Genomic DNA, 18,372 nt, shown 5'->3' with positions numbered 1-18,372 from the left:
GGAGACAGAAAGCAGGAAACTACAGGCCAGTTAGCTTAACATCTGTCATAGGGAAGATGTTAGAAGCTATTATTAAAGACGTTATAGTAGGGCACTTAGAAAAGTTCAAAGTAATCAGGCAGAGTCAACATGGTTTTGTGCAAGGGAAATCATGTTTAACCCATTTATTGGCATTCTTTGAGGAAGTAACATGTGCTGTGGATAAAAGGGAACCAGTGGATGTACTGTACTTAGATTTCCAGAAGGCATTTGATAAGGTGCCACATCAAAGGTTATTTAGGAAAATAAAAGCTTATGGTGTAGGGGGTAACATATTGGCATGGATAGAAGATTGGCTAGCTAACATGAAACAGAGAGTAGGCATAAATGGGTCATTTTCTGATTGGTAAGATGTAACGAGTGGTGTGTCACAGGGATCAGTGCTGGGGCCTCAACTTTTTACAATTTATATAAATGACTTGGATGAAGGGACCAAAGGTATAGTTGCTAAATTTGCTGATGACACAAAGGTAGGTAGGAAAGTAAATTGTGACGGGACATAAGGAGGCTACAAAGGGATATAGATAGGTTAAGTGAGTGGGCAAAGATCTGGCAAATGGAGTATAATGTGGGAAAATGTGAAGTTGTCCATTTTGGCAGGAAGAATAAAAAAGAAGCATATTATCTAAATGGTGAGAGATTGCAGCGCTCTGAGATGCAGAGGGATCTGGGTGTCCTAGTGCATGAATCGCAAAAGGTTACTATGCAGGTACAGCAAGTAATTAGGAAAACTAATAGAATGTTATCGTTTATTACAAGGGGAATTGAATACAAAAGTAGGGAGGTTATGCTTCAGTTATACAGGGCATTGGTGAGATCCCATCTGGAGTACTGTGTACAGTATTGGTCTCCTTATTTAAGGAAGGATGTACAGGAAACTTTCGTTTATCCGGAGGTTAAATGTCTGGAAAGCTCTATCTACCGGCAAAATTCAGGAGTCGGTTCAGATAAAAAAAATTCTTTTCGTTGCTTCTTTTCTCCAGTCCTGGCTCTGCAAGCGTCTCTGTAGCTAAGCAACAGCTTCAGCTAGACGCTTGCAAGCTGCGCCGACTGTTTTGAAGCTGTTGCTAAGCAACAGGGTTTGTTGCTTCACACGGAGCTCTGAGCTCCGTATGTTTTAACATTAGCGTTGGTTTCTACAGCAATTTTGATCTGACGGCACCAGCTCGGTCCCGTCGGTGCCGGATCCCAGAAAGTTTCCTGTAAATGCATTGGAAGCAGTTCAGAGAAGGTTTACTAGACTAATACCTGGAATGGGCGGGTTGTCTTATGATGAAAGGTTGGACAGGCTAGGCTTGTATCCGCTGGAGTTTAGAAGAGTAAGAGGTAACTTAATTGAAACATAGAAGATCCTGAGGGGTCTGGACAGGGTGGATGTGGAGAGGATGTTTCCTCTTGTGGGAGAATCTAGAACTAGGGGTCACTTTAAAAATAAGGGGTCGCCCATTTAAGACAGAGATGAGGAGAAATTTCTCACAGAGGGTCGTGAGTCTTTGGCACTCTTCCTCAGAGGTGGAAGCAGAGTCTTTGAATATTTTTAAGGCAGAGGTAGATAGATTCTTGGTAAGCAAGGGGGTGAAAAGTTATCGGGGATAGGCGGGAATGTGGAGTAATTGGATCAACAATGATCTTATTGAATGGCGGAGCAGGCTCGAAGGGCAGAGTGGCCTACTCCTGCTCCTATTTCGTATGTTCAAGATTATGAAAGGGTTTGATAGGGTAGACATAAAAAGGATGTTTCCACTTGTGGGCGAGATCAGAACTGGGGGCCATAAATATAAGATAGTCACTAATAAATCCAATAGGGAATTCAGGAGAAACTTCTTCACCCAGAGAGGGGTAAGACTGTGGAACTCGCTACCACAGGGAGTAGTTGAGGCGAATAGCATAGATGTATTCAAGGGGCAGCTAGATAAGCACATGAGGGAGAAAGGAATAAAAGGATATGTGGATGAGGTTAGATGAAGAGTGGTGGGAGGAGGCTCGTGTGGAGCATAAACACCGGCATAGACCTGTTGGTCCGAATGGCCTGTTTCTGTGCTATAAATACTATGCAAGACTTTGTAATACTTTACCAGTTGCTATAGAATTTTCAAGGTAGTTTGAATATATAGACCCTAGGTGGCAGAGAAGAATGGCTTGTGGTCCATTTATAGGGTTGACTTGCTATGGTTTAATATCCCCTGAAGTCTCCCGCCTCTTCAAGACGGGAGACACGCACGTCTCTCAATAAATTTTTAACCGCCCCCCCCCCCCCCAGACCCTCTCCTGCCCATGGGGGAGGGTTAATATTGACCCCAATGTCTACTGTGTTGGAGAGCAACCTCAACATGTTCAGGGAGTAGATGTTCCATTCATAGCGCAGAGTGACTGGAACCAAAATGCTACAAGCACACCACTTACGGAAGTGCTGAAAGTCTGACCTCACAGTATTATGAGGTAGGACAATTTAAATAATTTATCTGAGCTCCCAGTCTAGCTTGTGCCTGTAGACGGTAGCTCACCAAAGATGCAGCTAGAAAGTCTTGAGAGATTGCAGCCCAAATTTAAAGGATTGGACCCATTTAAAGGTTAAAACAAAAGAGCTTTTGTAAAGGGTGAAAATGTATTTAAAATATTTGTCACCCGCATGAAGAGTAAAGAAGTGATGGGAAACACAAAGGAGGCATGAGACTGCGTCTGTTGGCAAGGAGCAGCCCAGCACCCAACCCGTGTGATGGCTGATGACAGAGTGCTTCATGAGGTGGATGAGTGGAGAATTGTCCTGTTTGGCGCAAAGACATGCTTCCTGGAGGACAGCAATGAACCATGAGGAGGTAACATCCAGGATCAACACTGTTTCTGCAGGTCCTGGGAACAAATGTGCGAGGAGATGGCACACTAAAAGGAATCTGGCAATGTAAGACTGCTCAACAGGACCACATACCAGCTCAGTGGCCCAAGATTCCATACAACCCAAAGTTGCCGATCAACCTGCTCATCCATGCCAAGCCCTTAAAGCTCTTTTATTGTCTGCCTGTAATTCAAGAGAGTGCACATTCAAGCTGCAGCTTACAGTTTAAAGCCTTGGCCCACTCACACCTGCCAAGGGCTTCATGGGTCATTGTGCCACAGCCTAGTTGCACTGTGTATGGTCATTTACTGACGCCCAGGATAGACTGCAGGTTGGGAATTGTCTGTTACTGTGTATGTGCTCCTTCAACTTACAACATTTCAAGACTACTTCTCTGCTTGCATGACAAAGATGGGAAATAATACAAGGAACAGTCTAGGCTGGAGGACGGCTTAGAAATCACAAGCCCTTAACTCCCTTAGATGAGATCACCTGAGACATCCTTTTGTATAAGAACCATGGGAGGGGGGTTGGGGAAATTGAAGCTGCAGACTTCTCCAAGCACTTATGTCTTGCACCTCTTACTCACTCCTGTACAGGCATGCATACAGCCACACAAACATCACGAATAGTATACAGCACTGCAATTTGAAGGTGTCCCTTTGAGTCAAAACTTTAATGTCTGTTCATTTTCTGTGATTGTAGGCCCAAAGGAGCAGCTTGCTAGAACTGCCAGTGGCCCAGAGCACGACAGCACCATACATGTCCCCACGTCCCTGTCACCAAGGTTTTCAAGCACGAGTAGAGTCACATACGCCCTAGAAGATGCTGTTATGGAATCATATAGCACAGAAGGAGGCCATTTGGCCCATCATGCCTTTGCTGGCTCTTTAAAAGAGCTGTCCAATTAGTCCCACTTCCCTACTCTTTCCCCATAGCCCTGAAAACTTTTATTTTTCAAGTATTTACCCAATTCCCCTTTGAAAGTTACTCTTTCAGGCAGTGCATTCCAGATCATAACAACTCGCTGAGTAAAAAAAATTCTCATTCCTCCCCACCGCCCCACCCCAGTTCTTTTGCCAATTGTTCTCTGGTTACCAACCTTCCTGCCAGTGAAAACAGTTTCTCAAAACTCTTCTTAATTTGAAATCTCCCATTAACCTTCTCCATCTTGAGGAGGCAGCTTCAGTTGAAGAGAGTGCACAGATAAGGAGGAGCAAATGGTGGCAGAGGAGGAGCAGGACTTGCTGGCCAGATGGCCACATGGCTGCCATCAATGCTCCCCCTGTACTTTGAAAAATACACCAGTCCAATGAAATTAGGCACCCGCGTCATGCTAACTCTGGATTAGCCATATTCCCAAATCTGAGCCACCATGGTGCAGAAATTTCATGAACACCATTGGTACCGTGGCTGAACCAAGAAGGTGTAACAAACAATAACAGGCTTAGAAACTTCAGCACAGAATTGAGACTGACACTCCCAGTGTAATAATGGAGTGTTTAAACCTAGCCCCATCTGCCCTCGCAGGTGGATGTAAAAGATCCCATGGCACTATTCAAAGAAGAGCAAGGGAGTTCTCCCCGGTGTCCTGGCCAATATTTATCCCTCAACCAACATCACTAAAACAGATTATCTTGTCATTATCACATTGTTGTTTGTGAGATTTTGCTGTATACCATTTGGCTGCCGCGTTTCCTGCATTTTTATTTTTCGTTCCTGGGATGTGGGTGTCGCTGGCAAGGCCAGCATTTATTGCCCATCTCTAATTGCCCTTGAGAAGGTGGTGATGAGACGCCTTCTTGAACCGCTGCAGTCTCTATGGTGAAGGTACTCCCACAGTGCTGTTATGGAGGGAGTTCCAGGATTTTGATCCAACGACAATGAAGGAACAGCGATATATTTCCAAGTCAGGATGGTGTGTGACTTGGAGGGGAACTTGGAAGTGATGGTGTTCCCATGCACCTGCTGCCCTTGTCCTTCTAGGTGGTAGAGGTCAAGGGTTTGGGAGGTGCTGTCGAAGAAGCCTTGGTGAGTTGCTGCAGTGCATCTTGCAGATGATACACACTGAAGCCACGGTACGCCAGTGGTGGAGGGAGTGAATGTTTAAGGTGGTGGATGGGATGCCAATCAAGTGGGCTGCTTTGTACTGGATGGTGTCATGCTTCTTGAGTGTTGTTGGAGCTGCACTCATCCAGGCAAGTGGAGAGTACTCCATCACACTCCTGACTTGTGCCTTGTAGATGGTGGAACGACTTTGGGGAGTCAGGAGGTGAGGCACACACTGCAGAATACCCAGCCTCTGACCTGCCCTTGTAGCCACAGTATTTATGTGGCTTGTCCAGTTAAGTTTCTGGTCAATGGTGACCCCCAGGATGCTGATGGTGGGGGATTCAGCGATGGTAATGCCGTTGAATGTGATGGGGCAGTGGTTAGACTCTCTTGTTTTAGACAATCATTGCCTGTCACTTGTTTGCGTGAATGTTACCTGCCACTTATCAGCCCAAGCCTGAATGTCATCCTGGCCTTGCTGCATGCAGGCATGGACTGCTTCATTATCTGAGGAGCTCCGAATGGAACTGAACACTGTGCAGTCATCAGCGAACATCCCCACTTCTGACCTTATGATGGAGGGAACAGTGACTACACTTCAAAAGTACTTCATTGCTTGTAATGGCTTGTAATTGTTTGCAGTGCTTTGGGACAGCCGGAGGTCATGAAAGGCGCTATATAAATGCAAGTCTTTTTACTTTTTAAGCAGAGGTCTGCGAGCTGCATTTACTCACTTTCTCAGTCAGAAAATGACGCGGAGGAGGGGAGCAGTTAAAAAATTAATTGAAGTGGGGAAAAACTTAAAAAAATATACGAAGTGGAAAAGCACCAAAGTAGAAGAATGTATCAAGAAGGAAATGTAAGATTAGACAAGTGTTCTGGAGTTATGTAGGATTTCCTGTGGGGGGGTCAAGAAGAAACACAGCAGCACTTTCTTCAGCAGATTGAACAGGTCGGGTAGCATCCATACTGAAGCAAATGGTGCATTAAAGAAATAGGCTTGCTTTATCAGTGGAATGGCCTTTCCTTGTTTCATGCTTTCTTAGGATCATACTTAATAACTTTATTTACAGGTTATGGTAGTTTATTAGTTATGATACTGGACTAGAAACTCAGATGTTATGAGTTCATGTCCCACCATGGCACGTTATACATTTTGAATTCAGTACATCTGGTCATTTGTGAGCTGACACATGAAAGAGCGTGCCCCGGGCTACATGTTACTCCAGTCCCACACTATGCAGTTGATTCTAAATACCCTCAGAGCACCTAGGGATGGGCAATAAATACTGGCTTGACAGTGTTGCCCACATTCTAAGAATTAAGAAAATAATTTATTAACTCAAAATTGTTTAATAACCAGTGATTATTGCTGTTGTGGAAAACATAGCAGATGGGGGGCACTCAATATATTTTAATAAACATAAAGTGTTTTATACTTAATCTTTATTATATTACATAACTTTTATTTGGAAGACCACAAGTATAACACAGTTCCTTACATTGTATTTTTTGGCAACAACAGAATACTTTCTACATTGTAAAATATGAGAAGATTCTATCATAGAAGGAGAATGGGTTTCTCTTTTTTTTTAAAAAGGCACATTGACCTACTTTTGGCCTGAATTTTCCTGCTGTGGCATTTCTAGTAAATATCTGTGGTACAAATACAGCTATTGCACATTATACCCTCGATATTAGTGGACTAATGCTTAGCGCATGCATATGGCATTTCTCTGTCTGCTATGATAACTGAGAGTTTGACCCATTTACTTCCAGTTGCTTATTACAGCTCCACTGTCCATACCAGAGTCAATTTCAGTGTCTGCGTTTCCCACTGTGAGTCCAGACTGAGAACAATGCAGGCGCTGTAATTATCAGCAGAGGCCATTCCACGTCACCACTAGCTGGTATTTATAGCACCTCCATTCTGGTTTTGTCTGTTCAGTCCAAAAGCCATGAGGTAACAATGCTGGAAAATAGAATTTATTTTCACTTTTGCAAACAGTGACAAAATGAAGCTCTCTCTGATCTAGTACAGTATTGGTTACATGTAAATAAGGTGTTTCCCCTTACGTAGTTCCAGCAGTACACCCCAGCAATTTTAGAAGACTATCCGGGATGAATATTTCCATTTACTTCACATTCTGTACCCACATGGCCTCTCAGAGACACTGACAAATCGTTACCATTATTAATGCTGCCTTTTCTAGATGGGACTTGAGACGGGGAAACACATTCCTGGGAAGGACAGGCTAACTACCATTTGTTCACATTTTTCTTTCCATTTAATGAGACAGACAAGCTCAACGCAAACCCTAGTAGATTGTATGAGTACAATTATGTCGATTTTCCTCATAGTAACAGTTTCCAGATCACATTAAGTCCCAGAAATTGCACTTTCAGCACACTTTGATAACTGTCTTGGGAGTCGCATTACTTATTCAGTCTTTTTGCACTTCTTCTTCCTTGTCCCTTCATTAAGTTCCTCCTTTGTCTTGGCCGTGTACGGAGACAGATTGCAAGGGGGGAAGCTCTGCATATTGTCACGAGAACAGACACGATCATGATCATCGTATGTACCACAGGCATTCCCAAAGACAATGGGGCAGATAAAGGCTTCAATTGGAGCAAAAGGTGACCCATGGGAGTGTGTTGCTGTCATGAACACCTACAATGTAGAATGCAAAATATCAACAGCTAGTGAAATCCATTTACTTATAACATTGCTTATTTTGCTGACCTTATTCTCCAGTCACTTGTAATTATACGTAAGTTAGGAACAGGAACAGACCATTTAGCCCCTCAAGCATGTTCCACCATTCAGTTAGATCATGGTTGATCTGTACCTCAACTCTATTCACCTGTCTTTGATCCATATTCCGTACCTAAGAAAGATCTATCGATTGACCCAGCATCCACAGCCTTTTGTGGAGTGTTCCAGATTTCCACTGCCCTTTGTGGGAACCTGTTTTATCTGCACTTCATTCACAGGATAGCAAGCTAGTGGGCGATAATACTTAGATATATATTGTCACTAATATTGGTTTATAAAATGTTTAAAAGAGTTCTCTCAGTTTTTAAAGTGAGGAGTCAGCTGCTGCTCCATAGGAGACGTAAGAAACCTGAAGGACTGCACTTAATGAGAATGCACCCTTACATCGACCGTCCAAAACTTATGTAAAAACGCCTCTTATCCAAATTATATTTAAAAACTTGTCATCTCCCAAACTACCACCACGCCAGACTGTGGGTTATTACCCCAAATTAGTATCTCTGGCATAGCAGTAGTAGTATATGGATTATATGTCTGGTACTACAGTAGCATTATGGATTATTAAATCAATCAGTCCAGCAGTGGTATGTGTCAGTATATCTGGCAGTCTAGTGATGGTCTGTATTAGTATCTCTGACATACCAGTGGTAGCATGGATTGGTATGTCTGGCAGTCTAGTGGTAGTATGGATTGGTATGTCCGGCAGTCTAGTGGTAGTATGGATTGGTATGTCTGGCAGTCTAGTGGTAGTATGGATTGGTATGTCTGGCAGTCTAGTGGTAGTATGGATTGGTATGTCCGGCAGTCTAGTGGTAGTATGGATTGGTATGTCCGGCAGTCTAGTGGTAGCATGGATTGGTATGTCTGGCAGTCTAGTGGTAGTATGGATTGGTATGTCTGGCAGTCTAGTGGTAGTATGGATTGGTATGTCTGGCAGTCTAGTGGTAGCATGGATTGGTATGCCTGGCAGTCTAGTGGTAGCATGGATTGGTATGTCTGGCAGTCTAGTGGTAGTATGGATTGGTATGTCTGGCAGTCTAGTGGTAGTATGGATTGGTATGTCTGGCAGTCTAGTGGTAGTATGGATTGGTATGTCTGGCAGTCTAGTGGTAGCATGGATTGGTATGTCCGGCAGTCTAGTGGTAGTATGGATTGGTATGTCTGGCAGTCTAGTGGTAGCATGGATTGGTATGTCTGGCAGTCTAGTGGTAGTATGGATTGGTATGTCCGGCAGTCTAGTGGTAGTATGGATTGGTATGTCTGGCAGTCTAGTGGTAGCATGGATTGGTATGTCTGGCAGTCTAGTGGTAGCATGGATTGGTATGTCTGGCAGTCTAGTGGTAGTATGGATTGGTATGTCTGGCAGTCTAGTGGTAGTATAGATTGGTATGTCTGGCAGTGTAGTGGTAGTATAGATTGGTAGCTCCGGCAGTCTAGTGGTAGTATGGATTGGTATGTCCGGCAGTCTAGTGGTAGTATGGATTGGTATGTCTGGCAGTCTAGTGGTAGTATAGATTGGTATGTCCGGCAGTCTAGTGGTAGTATGGATTGGTAGCTCTGGCAGTCTAGTGGTAGTATAGATTGGTATGTCTGGCAGTCTAGTGGTAGTATGGATTGGTATGTCTGGCAGTCTAGTGGTAGTATAGATTGGTAGCTCCGGCAGTCTAGTGGTAGTATAGATTGGTATGTCTGGCAGTCTAGTGGTAGTATGGATTGGTATGTCCGGCAGTCTAGTGGTAGTATAGATTGGTAGCTCCGGCAGTCTAGTGGTAGTATGGATTGGTATGTCTGGCAGTCTAGTGGTAGTATGGATTGGTATGTCCGGCAGTCTAGTGGTAGTATAGATTGGTATGTCTGGCAGTCTAGTGGTAGTATGGATTGGTATGTCTGGCAGTCTAGTGGTAGTATGGATTGGTATGTCTGGCAGTCTAGTGGTAGTATGGATTGGTATGTCTGGCAGTCTAGTGGTAGCATGGATTGGTATGCCTGGCAGTCTAGTGGTAGCATGGATTGGTATGTCTGGCAGTCTAGTGGTAGTATGGATTGGTATGTCTGGCAGTCTAGTGGTAGTATGGATTGGTATGTCTGGCAGTCTAGTGGTAGTATGGATTGGTATGTCTGGCAGTCTAGTGGTAGCATGGATTGGTATGTCCGGCAGTCTTGTGGTAGTATGGATTGGTATGTCTGGCAGTCTAGTGGTAGCATGGATTGGTATGTCTGGCAGTCTAGTGGTAGTATGGATTGGTATGTCTGGCAGTCTAGTGGTAGTATGGATTGGTATGTCTGGCAGTCTAGTGGTAGTATGGATTGGTATGTCTGGCAGTCTAGTGGTAGTATAGATTGGTGTGTCCGGCAGTCTAGTGGTAGTATGGATTGGTATGTCTGGCAGTCTAGTGGTAGTATGGATTGGTAGCTCCGGCAGTCTAGTGGTAGTATGGATTGGTATGTCCGGCAGTCTAGTGGTAGTATGGATTGGTATGTCTGGCAGTCTAGTGGTAGTATGGATTGGTATGTCTGGCAGTCTAGTGGTAGCATGGATTGGTATGTCTGGCAGTCTAGTGGTAGCATGGATTGGTATGTCTGGCAGTCTAGTGGTAGTATGGATTGGTATGTCTGGCAGTCTAGTGGTAGTATAGATTGGTAGCTCCGGCAGTCTAGTGGTAGTATGGATTGGTATGTCCGGCAGTCTAGTGGTAGTATGGATTGGTATGTCTGGCAGTCTAGTGGTAGTATGGATTGGTATGTCTGGCAGTCTAGTGGTAGTATGGATTGGTATGTCTGGCAGTCTAGTGGTAGTATAGATTGGTAGCTCCGGCAGTCTAGTGGTAGTATGGATTGGTATGTCCGGCAGTCTAGTGGTAGTATGGATTGGTATGTCTGGCAGTCTAGTGGTAGTATGGATTGGTATGTCTGGCAGTCTAGTGGTAGCATGGATTGGTATGTCTGGCAGTCTAGTGGTAGCATGGATTGGTATGTCTGGCAGTCTAGTGGTAGTATAGATTGGTATGTCTGGCAGTCTAGTGGTAGTATGGATTGGTATGTCTGGCAGTCTAGTGGTAGTATAGATTGGTATGTCCGGCAGTCTAGTGGTAGTATGGATTGGTATGTCTGGCAGTCTAGTGGTAGTATGGATTGGTATGTCTGGCAGTCTAGTGGTAGCATGGATTGGTATGTCTGGCAGTCTAGTGGTAGTATGGATTGGTATGTCTGGCAGTCTAGTGGTAGCATGGATTGGTATGTCTGGCAGTCTAGTGGTAGTATGGATTGGTATGTCTGGCAGTCTAGTGGTAGTATAGATTGGTATGTCTGGCAGTGTAGTGGTAGTATAGATTGGTAGCTCCGGCAGTCTAGTGGTAGTATGGATTGGTATGTCCGGCAGTCTAGTGGTAGTATGGATTGGTATGTCTGGCAGTCTAGTGGTAGTATAGATTGGTATGTCCGGCAGTCTAGTGGTAGTATGGATTGGTAGCTCTGGCAGTCTAGTGGTAGTATAGATTGGTATGTCTGGCAGTCTAGTGGTAGTATGGATTGGTAGCTCTGGCAGTCTAGTGGTAGTATAGATTGGTATGTCTGGCAGTCTAGTGGTAGTATGGATTGGTATGTCTGGCAGTCTAGTGGTAGTATAGATTGGTAGCTCCGGCAGTCTAGTGGTAGTATAGATTGGTATGTCTGGCAGTCTAGTGGTAGTATGGATTGGTATGTCCGGCAGTCTAGTGGTAGTATAGATTGGTAGCTCCGGCAGTCTAGTGGTAGTATGGATTGGTATGTCTGGCAGTCTAGTGGTAGCATGGATTGGTATGCCTGGCAGTCTAGTGGTAGCATGGATTGGTATGTCTGGCAGTCTAGTGGTAGTATGGATTGGTATGTCTGGCAGTCTAGTGGTAGTATGGATTGGTATGTCTGGCAGTCTAGTGGTAGTATGGATTGGTATGTCTGGCAGTCTAGTGGTAGCATGGATTGGTATGTCCGGCAGTCTAGTGGTAGTATGGATTGGTATGTCTGGCAGTCTAGTGGTAGCATGGATTGGTATGTCTGGCAGTCTAGTGGTAGTATGGATTGGTATGTCCGGCAGTCTAGTGGTAGTATGGATTGGTATGTCTGGCAGTCTAGTGGTAGTATGGATTGGTATGTCTGGCAGTCTAGTGGTAGTATAGATTGGTGTGTCCGGCAGTCTAGTGGTAGTATGGATTGGTATGTCTGGCAGTCTAGTGGTAGTATGGATTGGTAGCTCCGGCAGTCTAGTGGTAGTATGGATTGGTATGTCCGGCAGTCTAGTGGTAGTATGGATTGGTATGTCTGGCAGTCTAGTGGTAGTATGGATTGGTATGTCTGGCAGTCTAGTGGTAGTATGGATTGGTATGTCTGGCAGTCTAGTGGTAGTATGGATTGGTATGTCTGGCAGTCTAGTGGTAGTATAGATTGGTAGCTCCGGCAGTCTAGTGGTAGTATGGATTGGTATGTCCGGCAGTCTAGTGGTAGTATGGATTGGTATGTCTGGCAGTCTAGTGGTAGTATGGATTGGTATGTCTGGCAGTCTAGTGGTAGTATGGATTGGTATGTCCGGCAGTCTAGTGGTAGTATAGATTGGTATGTCTGGCAGTCTAGTGGTAGTATGGATTGGTATGTCTGGCAGTCTAGTGGTAGTATGGATTGGTAGCTCTGGCAGTTGTAATGTTATGGGGATTGGCATGTCTGGAGTGCAGTGGTGATGTGCACAAATTATCTGGTCATCATCACATTGCTGTTTGTGGGACCTTGCTATATGCACATTGGCTACCACGTTTTCTACAGCGACTACAGTTCAAGAAGTACTTTATTGGTTGTAAAGCCCTTTGGGATATCCTGAGGTCTTAAAGACACTACATAAATGCAAGTGTTTCTTTCTTTGGTATTTCTGGCAGTCAGTGATAGTGTGGGTTGGTATCACTGACAGTCTTTTGTCCTTGGCATTCTAGGTGGTATGTTCCATTGGTGTCTTTGGCTTTGCTTTTGGACTGAATTTTGTGCGTCCAAAGCCTCAATAATTGCTAACTCTAAAGGATATCAGTAAGTGTGGCCAGGCCCTATATTCATCCAATTCATGCAGCATGGACTGGGACATCCCCTTGTAGACCTTTGCTCCATATTATTGGTGGGAGTGCATCCACTAGTAATAAAGTGAAAACATCCACTTTATACTCACAGCAGGATAATATATCTTATTGTGCTTAATGCCCGCCATTGGTGCCAACATGTTTGGTTATTTTAGAGATCAATCAATCAAAAAAATTGCAAATATTGTAAAAGACTCACTCACCTCCTCACTTACCTGAAGCGCTGCCTTATAACTGACAGTAGGTAGAAAACCTGGTGGGGGGCGGGCAGACCACAGTGAAATGGTTAAAATGTCTTCCTGTTTGTGTCAGCTGGGGCTCAATGGGTAGCACTCTCGCCTCTGAGTCAGAAGGTCAAGGGTTCAAGTTCCACTCCAGAGATTTGAGCATAAAATCTAGGCTGACACTCCCAGTGCAGTACTGAGGGAGCGCCGCACTGTCAGAGATTCCATCTTTTGGATGAGACGTTAAACTGAGGCCCCGTCTGCCCTCTCAGGAGCAGAAGTTCTTCTCAGTGCCCTGACCAATATTTATCCCTCAATGAAAATCACTTTAAAAAAAAAAAGATTATCTGTTTATTAACACATTGCTGTTTGTGGGAGCTTGCTGTGTGCAATTGGCTGCCACATTTCCCACATTACAACAGTGACTATACTCCAAAAGTACTTCATTGACTGTAAGGCCTAGAAATTCAGTTGTTAGCGCCAGCCGCTAGCGCCTTAGGAGGAGGAGAAGTGGGGCGCGAAGCGGCTAGCACCCAGGCACGGCGCGATCTGCGCCTCTCGCGAACTTCAGTCAAGATTTAGCGGCAGCGCAAAACCGCAGCGCCCGCTCAGGATCTGCGTGCGCAGCTGACGTCATTTGATTGTGCAACGCCCTTGGTGCGCCCCGAACCGGAAATTCAGTGGCGCCCCCTTCTGTGCGCCTGGCACCACCAGCGACTGGTTGAGTGGAACGGTTCCCAGTCGCTGTGGGGCGCGGGGGGCGCTATTTAAAGGGGACTCTTCCTGCATTATTTGTGGCAGCCATTTTGCTCCACTCCTGTGTGTGAGAGAGAGATTTGGAGAGAGACAAAGGGAGAGAGCTTTCTGCTTTGACTCAGCGCTCGCACAGGTACTTCTGGCTTCAGGCCAGAGCTTTGCACTTGGATTTAAATTTCAGTGCCATAGCCTTGAGTCGCCACATATAATGGGGGCTGCAATGGGTGGAAACGTTGGGTTCCTGCATTGCATTCAAGGGGCTCAGAGACGCCGAGAGAGAGTGCCAGTCATGGCCAGACGGAGAAGGGCCAACAGGCGTCGGCACAGGAGGCCTTACCCACCTAGGGTCTACCGCCAGCAGTTCTCATATCTCAACATGTCTGAGGAGCAGTGTGTTCGGAGGCTGCGATTCAGAAGGGAGGTGGTCACTGAGATCTGCCACCTGCTTCAGAGAGATCTGCAACCACAGCTGAGGAGCAGGACGTCTCTGTCGGTGGCAGTGAAGGTGACAGTGGCTCTCAACTTCTATGCCACCAGCTCCTTCCAATCCGCTATTGGGGACATTGCCAATATCTCCCAGTTCGCGGTACATTGCTGCATCCGCCAGGTGACGAATGCCCTCTTCAGAAGGAGACGTCAGTACATCTCCTTCCCCATGACCCCAGACAAGCAGCAAGAACGTGCAATGGGATTTGCAAGAATAGCGGGCTTCCCCATGGTCCAGGGCGCCATTGACTGCATTCATGTGGCTTTGCGGGCACCTCTACAGAATGCCGAGGATTACCGCAACCAGAAGGGATACCATTCGCTCAACGTCCAGTTGGTGTGTGACCACAGGCAGCTCATACTAGCTGTCAATGCCCGCTTTCCAGGCAGCAGCCACGATGCCTTCATCCTGTGGCAGACATTTTCGAAGCCCCGGCTCACCCAGGAGGCTGGCTTGTCTGGGACAAGGGCTATCCTTTGTGCACATGGCTGATGACCCCACTCCGTGCGCCCAGCACCCCTGCTGAAGAACGATACAATGACAGCCATCAAGCGACCAGGAACATCATTGAGCACACAATCGGCGTGCTCAAGCAACGGTTCCGCTGTCTGGACCATTCCGGGGCAGCCCTTCAGTACTCGCCTGAGCGAGTCTCCCATTTCGTTGTAGTGTGCTGCATGCTGCACAACCTGGCTATCCTCAGGACTCAACCACTGCCAGCAGACATTGGAGGACCACCAGAGGAGGAGGAGCACCAAGACGGGAGGGAGGCACAAAGTGCAAGGGCCATCCGTCGGCAGATTATTGCAAGTCGGTTCTAGGCCCCCTCTCAGGGAATGGCTTGTGACATTGAAAGAACATGAATGGAGCCGCTCCGCAAACCCTCAGCCGGTCAAGGCAACAAATAGTTCAAAGTGCAAACATGGACAATCTGAATAAAGACAAGTTTTTTTTTTACAAACTCTGTGCCCTTCCCGCATGACAAACAAATACAGAGAAACCCCCCAAAAAACAGTCAGACACATAACTGGCTCTCACAACCTGGAGAAAATGAAAAAAACAGTTAAACAAAAATGACCATGATCCTCGGCCTTCATATAAAAAACAAACACAACATTGTCAGCCTTCATATAAAAAACAAACACAACATTCTCAGCCTTCATATTAAAAAAAAACATTTTGCCACACCTACTTTTTCACCTGCGAGGGTGATCCGCCTCGCTTGCGCGATTTGCCCCTTCCCGCCCTGCAGCTCCTCCTCAATGGGACCCCAGTGGCTGCAGCAAGGCTGGGGGAAGGCTGCTGAGGGTCAGATGGTGAGTCGGCAAATGCCCTTGGAGGACGGCCTGGACCAGCTCTGGGCCTGGAGGGCCCGGCTGCTGACTGCTCCAACTCTGCTTGGGCAGCAGCAGTCTGTCCTACGGGTGGTGGCAGCTGCAGTGGAGGAGTGACAGTGTTGGCAGCAGGAATGCTGCCAACCTGACAGAGCACAGGCACTCCCTGGTCGGCCGAGACACTGGCACTCGCAAGGACCAGCACTGAAGCATGCGCAGCAATCTGCTGAAGCACAGACTGCGAGGGCCCCGGCGATTCCTGGCCGATCCAGCGAGGGTGGCAGCAGTTAGTGCCCATGTGGCCCTGATCTGTGTCTGCATCAGACCAGCCAGTGATTGCATGACACGACTAAGCACTTGGCTGGAAGCCGCCTGTGCTGCCCCGAAGTCCTGCAGACTCCTGGCCTGTGCTGCCCCGAATTCCTGAACACTCCTTGCCAGTGACTCTATGGAGTCAGGCATCCTTGCCACTGCAGCCATGAGCTCAATGTGCCTGCGCTCAGCCTGGGCGCCCATTTCACCAAGGAGCCGCACCTCCTCTGCGCTCACCGTAGCAGGACTGGAGGCCGCACTCACCCTCCGGGGAGAAGGCCGCCGAGCTTCACCACCCCTCCCGCGTTGCTGCAGCCCGCTGGGCCCCAGAGCTTCACCGTCATCAGACCCTTCCCCCTGCTCCCCTCCAGGGAAGACGTGTCCCCATCATGGCCATGGGCTGCCTCGGCTGAGGGTGGCACTGATGGGCCGGCTTCCTCTTCCTCCTCGAATTCCGAATCAGTCGCAGTGCCAGCTTGAGGGCCCGCCTCCTCACCTGGCGATTCATTATCTGAAAGCAGGGAGGCACAGGAGTTGCTTTAGAGTGAGGACAGGGCGGCAGCGAGGGAGGCATGAGTGCTGCAATGCACTGCATTGGTTCGAGAGTGGCAAAGGATGCTGGTGTGAGGCACAAGTGGAAAGAGAGAGGTCAAAAAGGTGATGACCTTACCATTGCTGTCCAGAACGGGGTCAGCATCTCCAGTGGCGACGGGGCCAATCAGTCGGCCTCCCATTATCCGCTCCACTCGCTGCTCCAGGTCGCTCAGGTCTTTAAGGTCAGGACGGCCTCCCCCGGTCCGTCGCTGCTGCCTCCGATTGTGGGCCAGCTTGCCCTGCAAGAGAAAGGACGGCCTCTGAGTACAGTGTCAAGCACTGATCTTGCCTGCACTGTCTCCCATGGTCGAATAGCCCTGACAGTGTGTAAAGTGGTGAATGTGCATGTGATTTTCATGAGAGTCCCATAGCTGTTGGATGAGGGCTGGGCATTGGGGCTTTCAGGACCCTTTGGCCGTAAAGTGAGGTGCTCATGCAGGGATGAAGAGGATACTGGAAAGGGTACTCACCCTGACAACCCGAGTGAGGTCGTTGAACTTTTTTCTGCACTGCGTGGGTGTCCTGGGGACTAAGCTGTTGGAGGTCACTCTGTTCGCCACCTCCCTCCAGGCTTTTCTGTACTCACTGGGCAGTGGCCTCCTGCTGTCAGGGAAGAGGACAGGTCGCCTGCGCTCCACTGTGCCAACCAGAAGCTTCAGGGCACCCTCGCTGAAGCGCTGCGCTCGCTCCCTGGCCTTCTCCATAGTCGTGGGCGTAGCATTCTTGAAGCAGCTCTGTTTAGGCCTAGATTCAGGGCTGCAGTGTGCAGGGCGTAGGTACAATCCAAATCGACCCTCCCCCTTTAAGAGCTGACCGGTGCCAGCGTGTCTGCCTTCAATCAATAACTCGCCGCACCAGCGCTGTGCCCGCCCTCGGTGGTAGCGCCTCGGCTCACCGGCTTAGCGCCTTATGATAGTCGTGCACCGCCTGCTTTAGCGCAGCAGCAACCTCTTAGGGCGATGCAACTCAATTTCGGCGAAGGTGGCGCTAAGTTGCGCCGGCCGCTAAATTTAGCGAACGCCCGGCTGTAGTGCCCCAAATGTGGCAATACTGAATTTCTAGGCCTAAGTCTTTCTTTCTTTCCTTACTGGAAATGTTTTATCACGGTGTACTTATTCGAGTGCACAAAATTTCAAGCACATGTTGGATTGCAAAAAATAGGCCTGTGAATCAAAGCCTGAATCCTCACGTCTTTAAATATATTAACCAAAGCTGTAGGGAGGGCTGTAGTACTAGAAACCATTCAAAGGATGTTTAGCTTCACGTATTAGGAAATATATATAAAATGAACATGTAGCATTTAGGTACCTGCGAAGCATGATGGGATACTTGACCATCATATTAACTATCTTAACCAAGTACAGGAAACTTTCGTTTATCCGGAGGTTAAATGTCCGGAAAGCTCTATCCACCGGCAAAATTCAGGAGTCGGTTCAGATAAGTTTTTTTTCTTTTCATTGCTTTTTTTCTGCAGTCGTGACTCTGCAAGGTCTAGCTGAAGCTGTTGCTAAGCAACAGGGTTTGTTGCTTCACACGGAGCTCAGAAGCTCCGTATGTTTTAACATTAGCGCTGGTTTCTACGGCAGTTTTGATGGGACGGCACCAGCTCGGTCCCGTCAGTGCCGGATACCAGAAAGTTTCCTGTACTGTAGAAATAACATATTTACTAGACTCTTAGTCTCTGTCTTTGTTGTTATCAGTGTTACAGAAGCAGTGTTTAATGCAGCTGGCCTTCTGAGAGATAAGGGGAACTGAACTTCATAGGGAGTCGGCCATTTCTATCTCTGCCTCAAACACCTTATCTTCCTTTGTAATGTCTGCTCGCAACCAAAAGCGGACATTGTTTATCATCTCAAGAATTAAGCGACCTTG

The 18,372-nt window shown here is 47.0% G+C and overlaps 1 protein-coding gene across 3 annotated transcripts in view; it reads right to left on the bottom strand.

Annotated features, from left to right (window-relative positions):
• Positions 1–6,353: 6,353 nt before the first annotated feature.
• The window catches only part of tmem38a (transmembrane protein 38A), a 69,979-nt gene continuing 57,960 nt past the window's right edge, over positions 6,354–18,372 (bottom strand). For 2 of the 3 annotated variants that reach the window (XM_086005022.1, XM_086005024.1), the window contains one exon: positions 6,354–7,595. In XM_086005022.1, coding sequence (XP_085861148.1) covers positions 7,365–7,595 — 231 coding nt within the window. In that variant the 3' untranslated portion in view covers positions 6,354–7,364. Of the gene's footprint in view, positions 7,596–16,576; positions 16,740–18,372 lie in introns of all 3 variants that reach the window. The other variant, XM_086005023.1, reaches the window with a different exon arrangement.

The sequence above is a fragment of the Somniosus microcephalus genome, chromosome 13, assembly GCF_052327205.1.
Source record: "Somniosus microcephalus isolate GS21.2 chromosome 13, FLI_Smic_1.0, whole genome shotgun sequence".
Classification (NCBI taxonomy): Eukaryota; Metazoa; Chordata; class Chondrichthyes; order Squaliformes; family Somniosidae; genus Somniosus; species Somniosus microcephalus.
The sequence above is the reverse complement of the archived record's forward strand: the minus strand, read 5'-3'. Positions and strand labels throughout refer to the sequence as shown.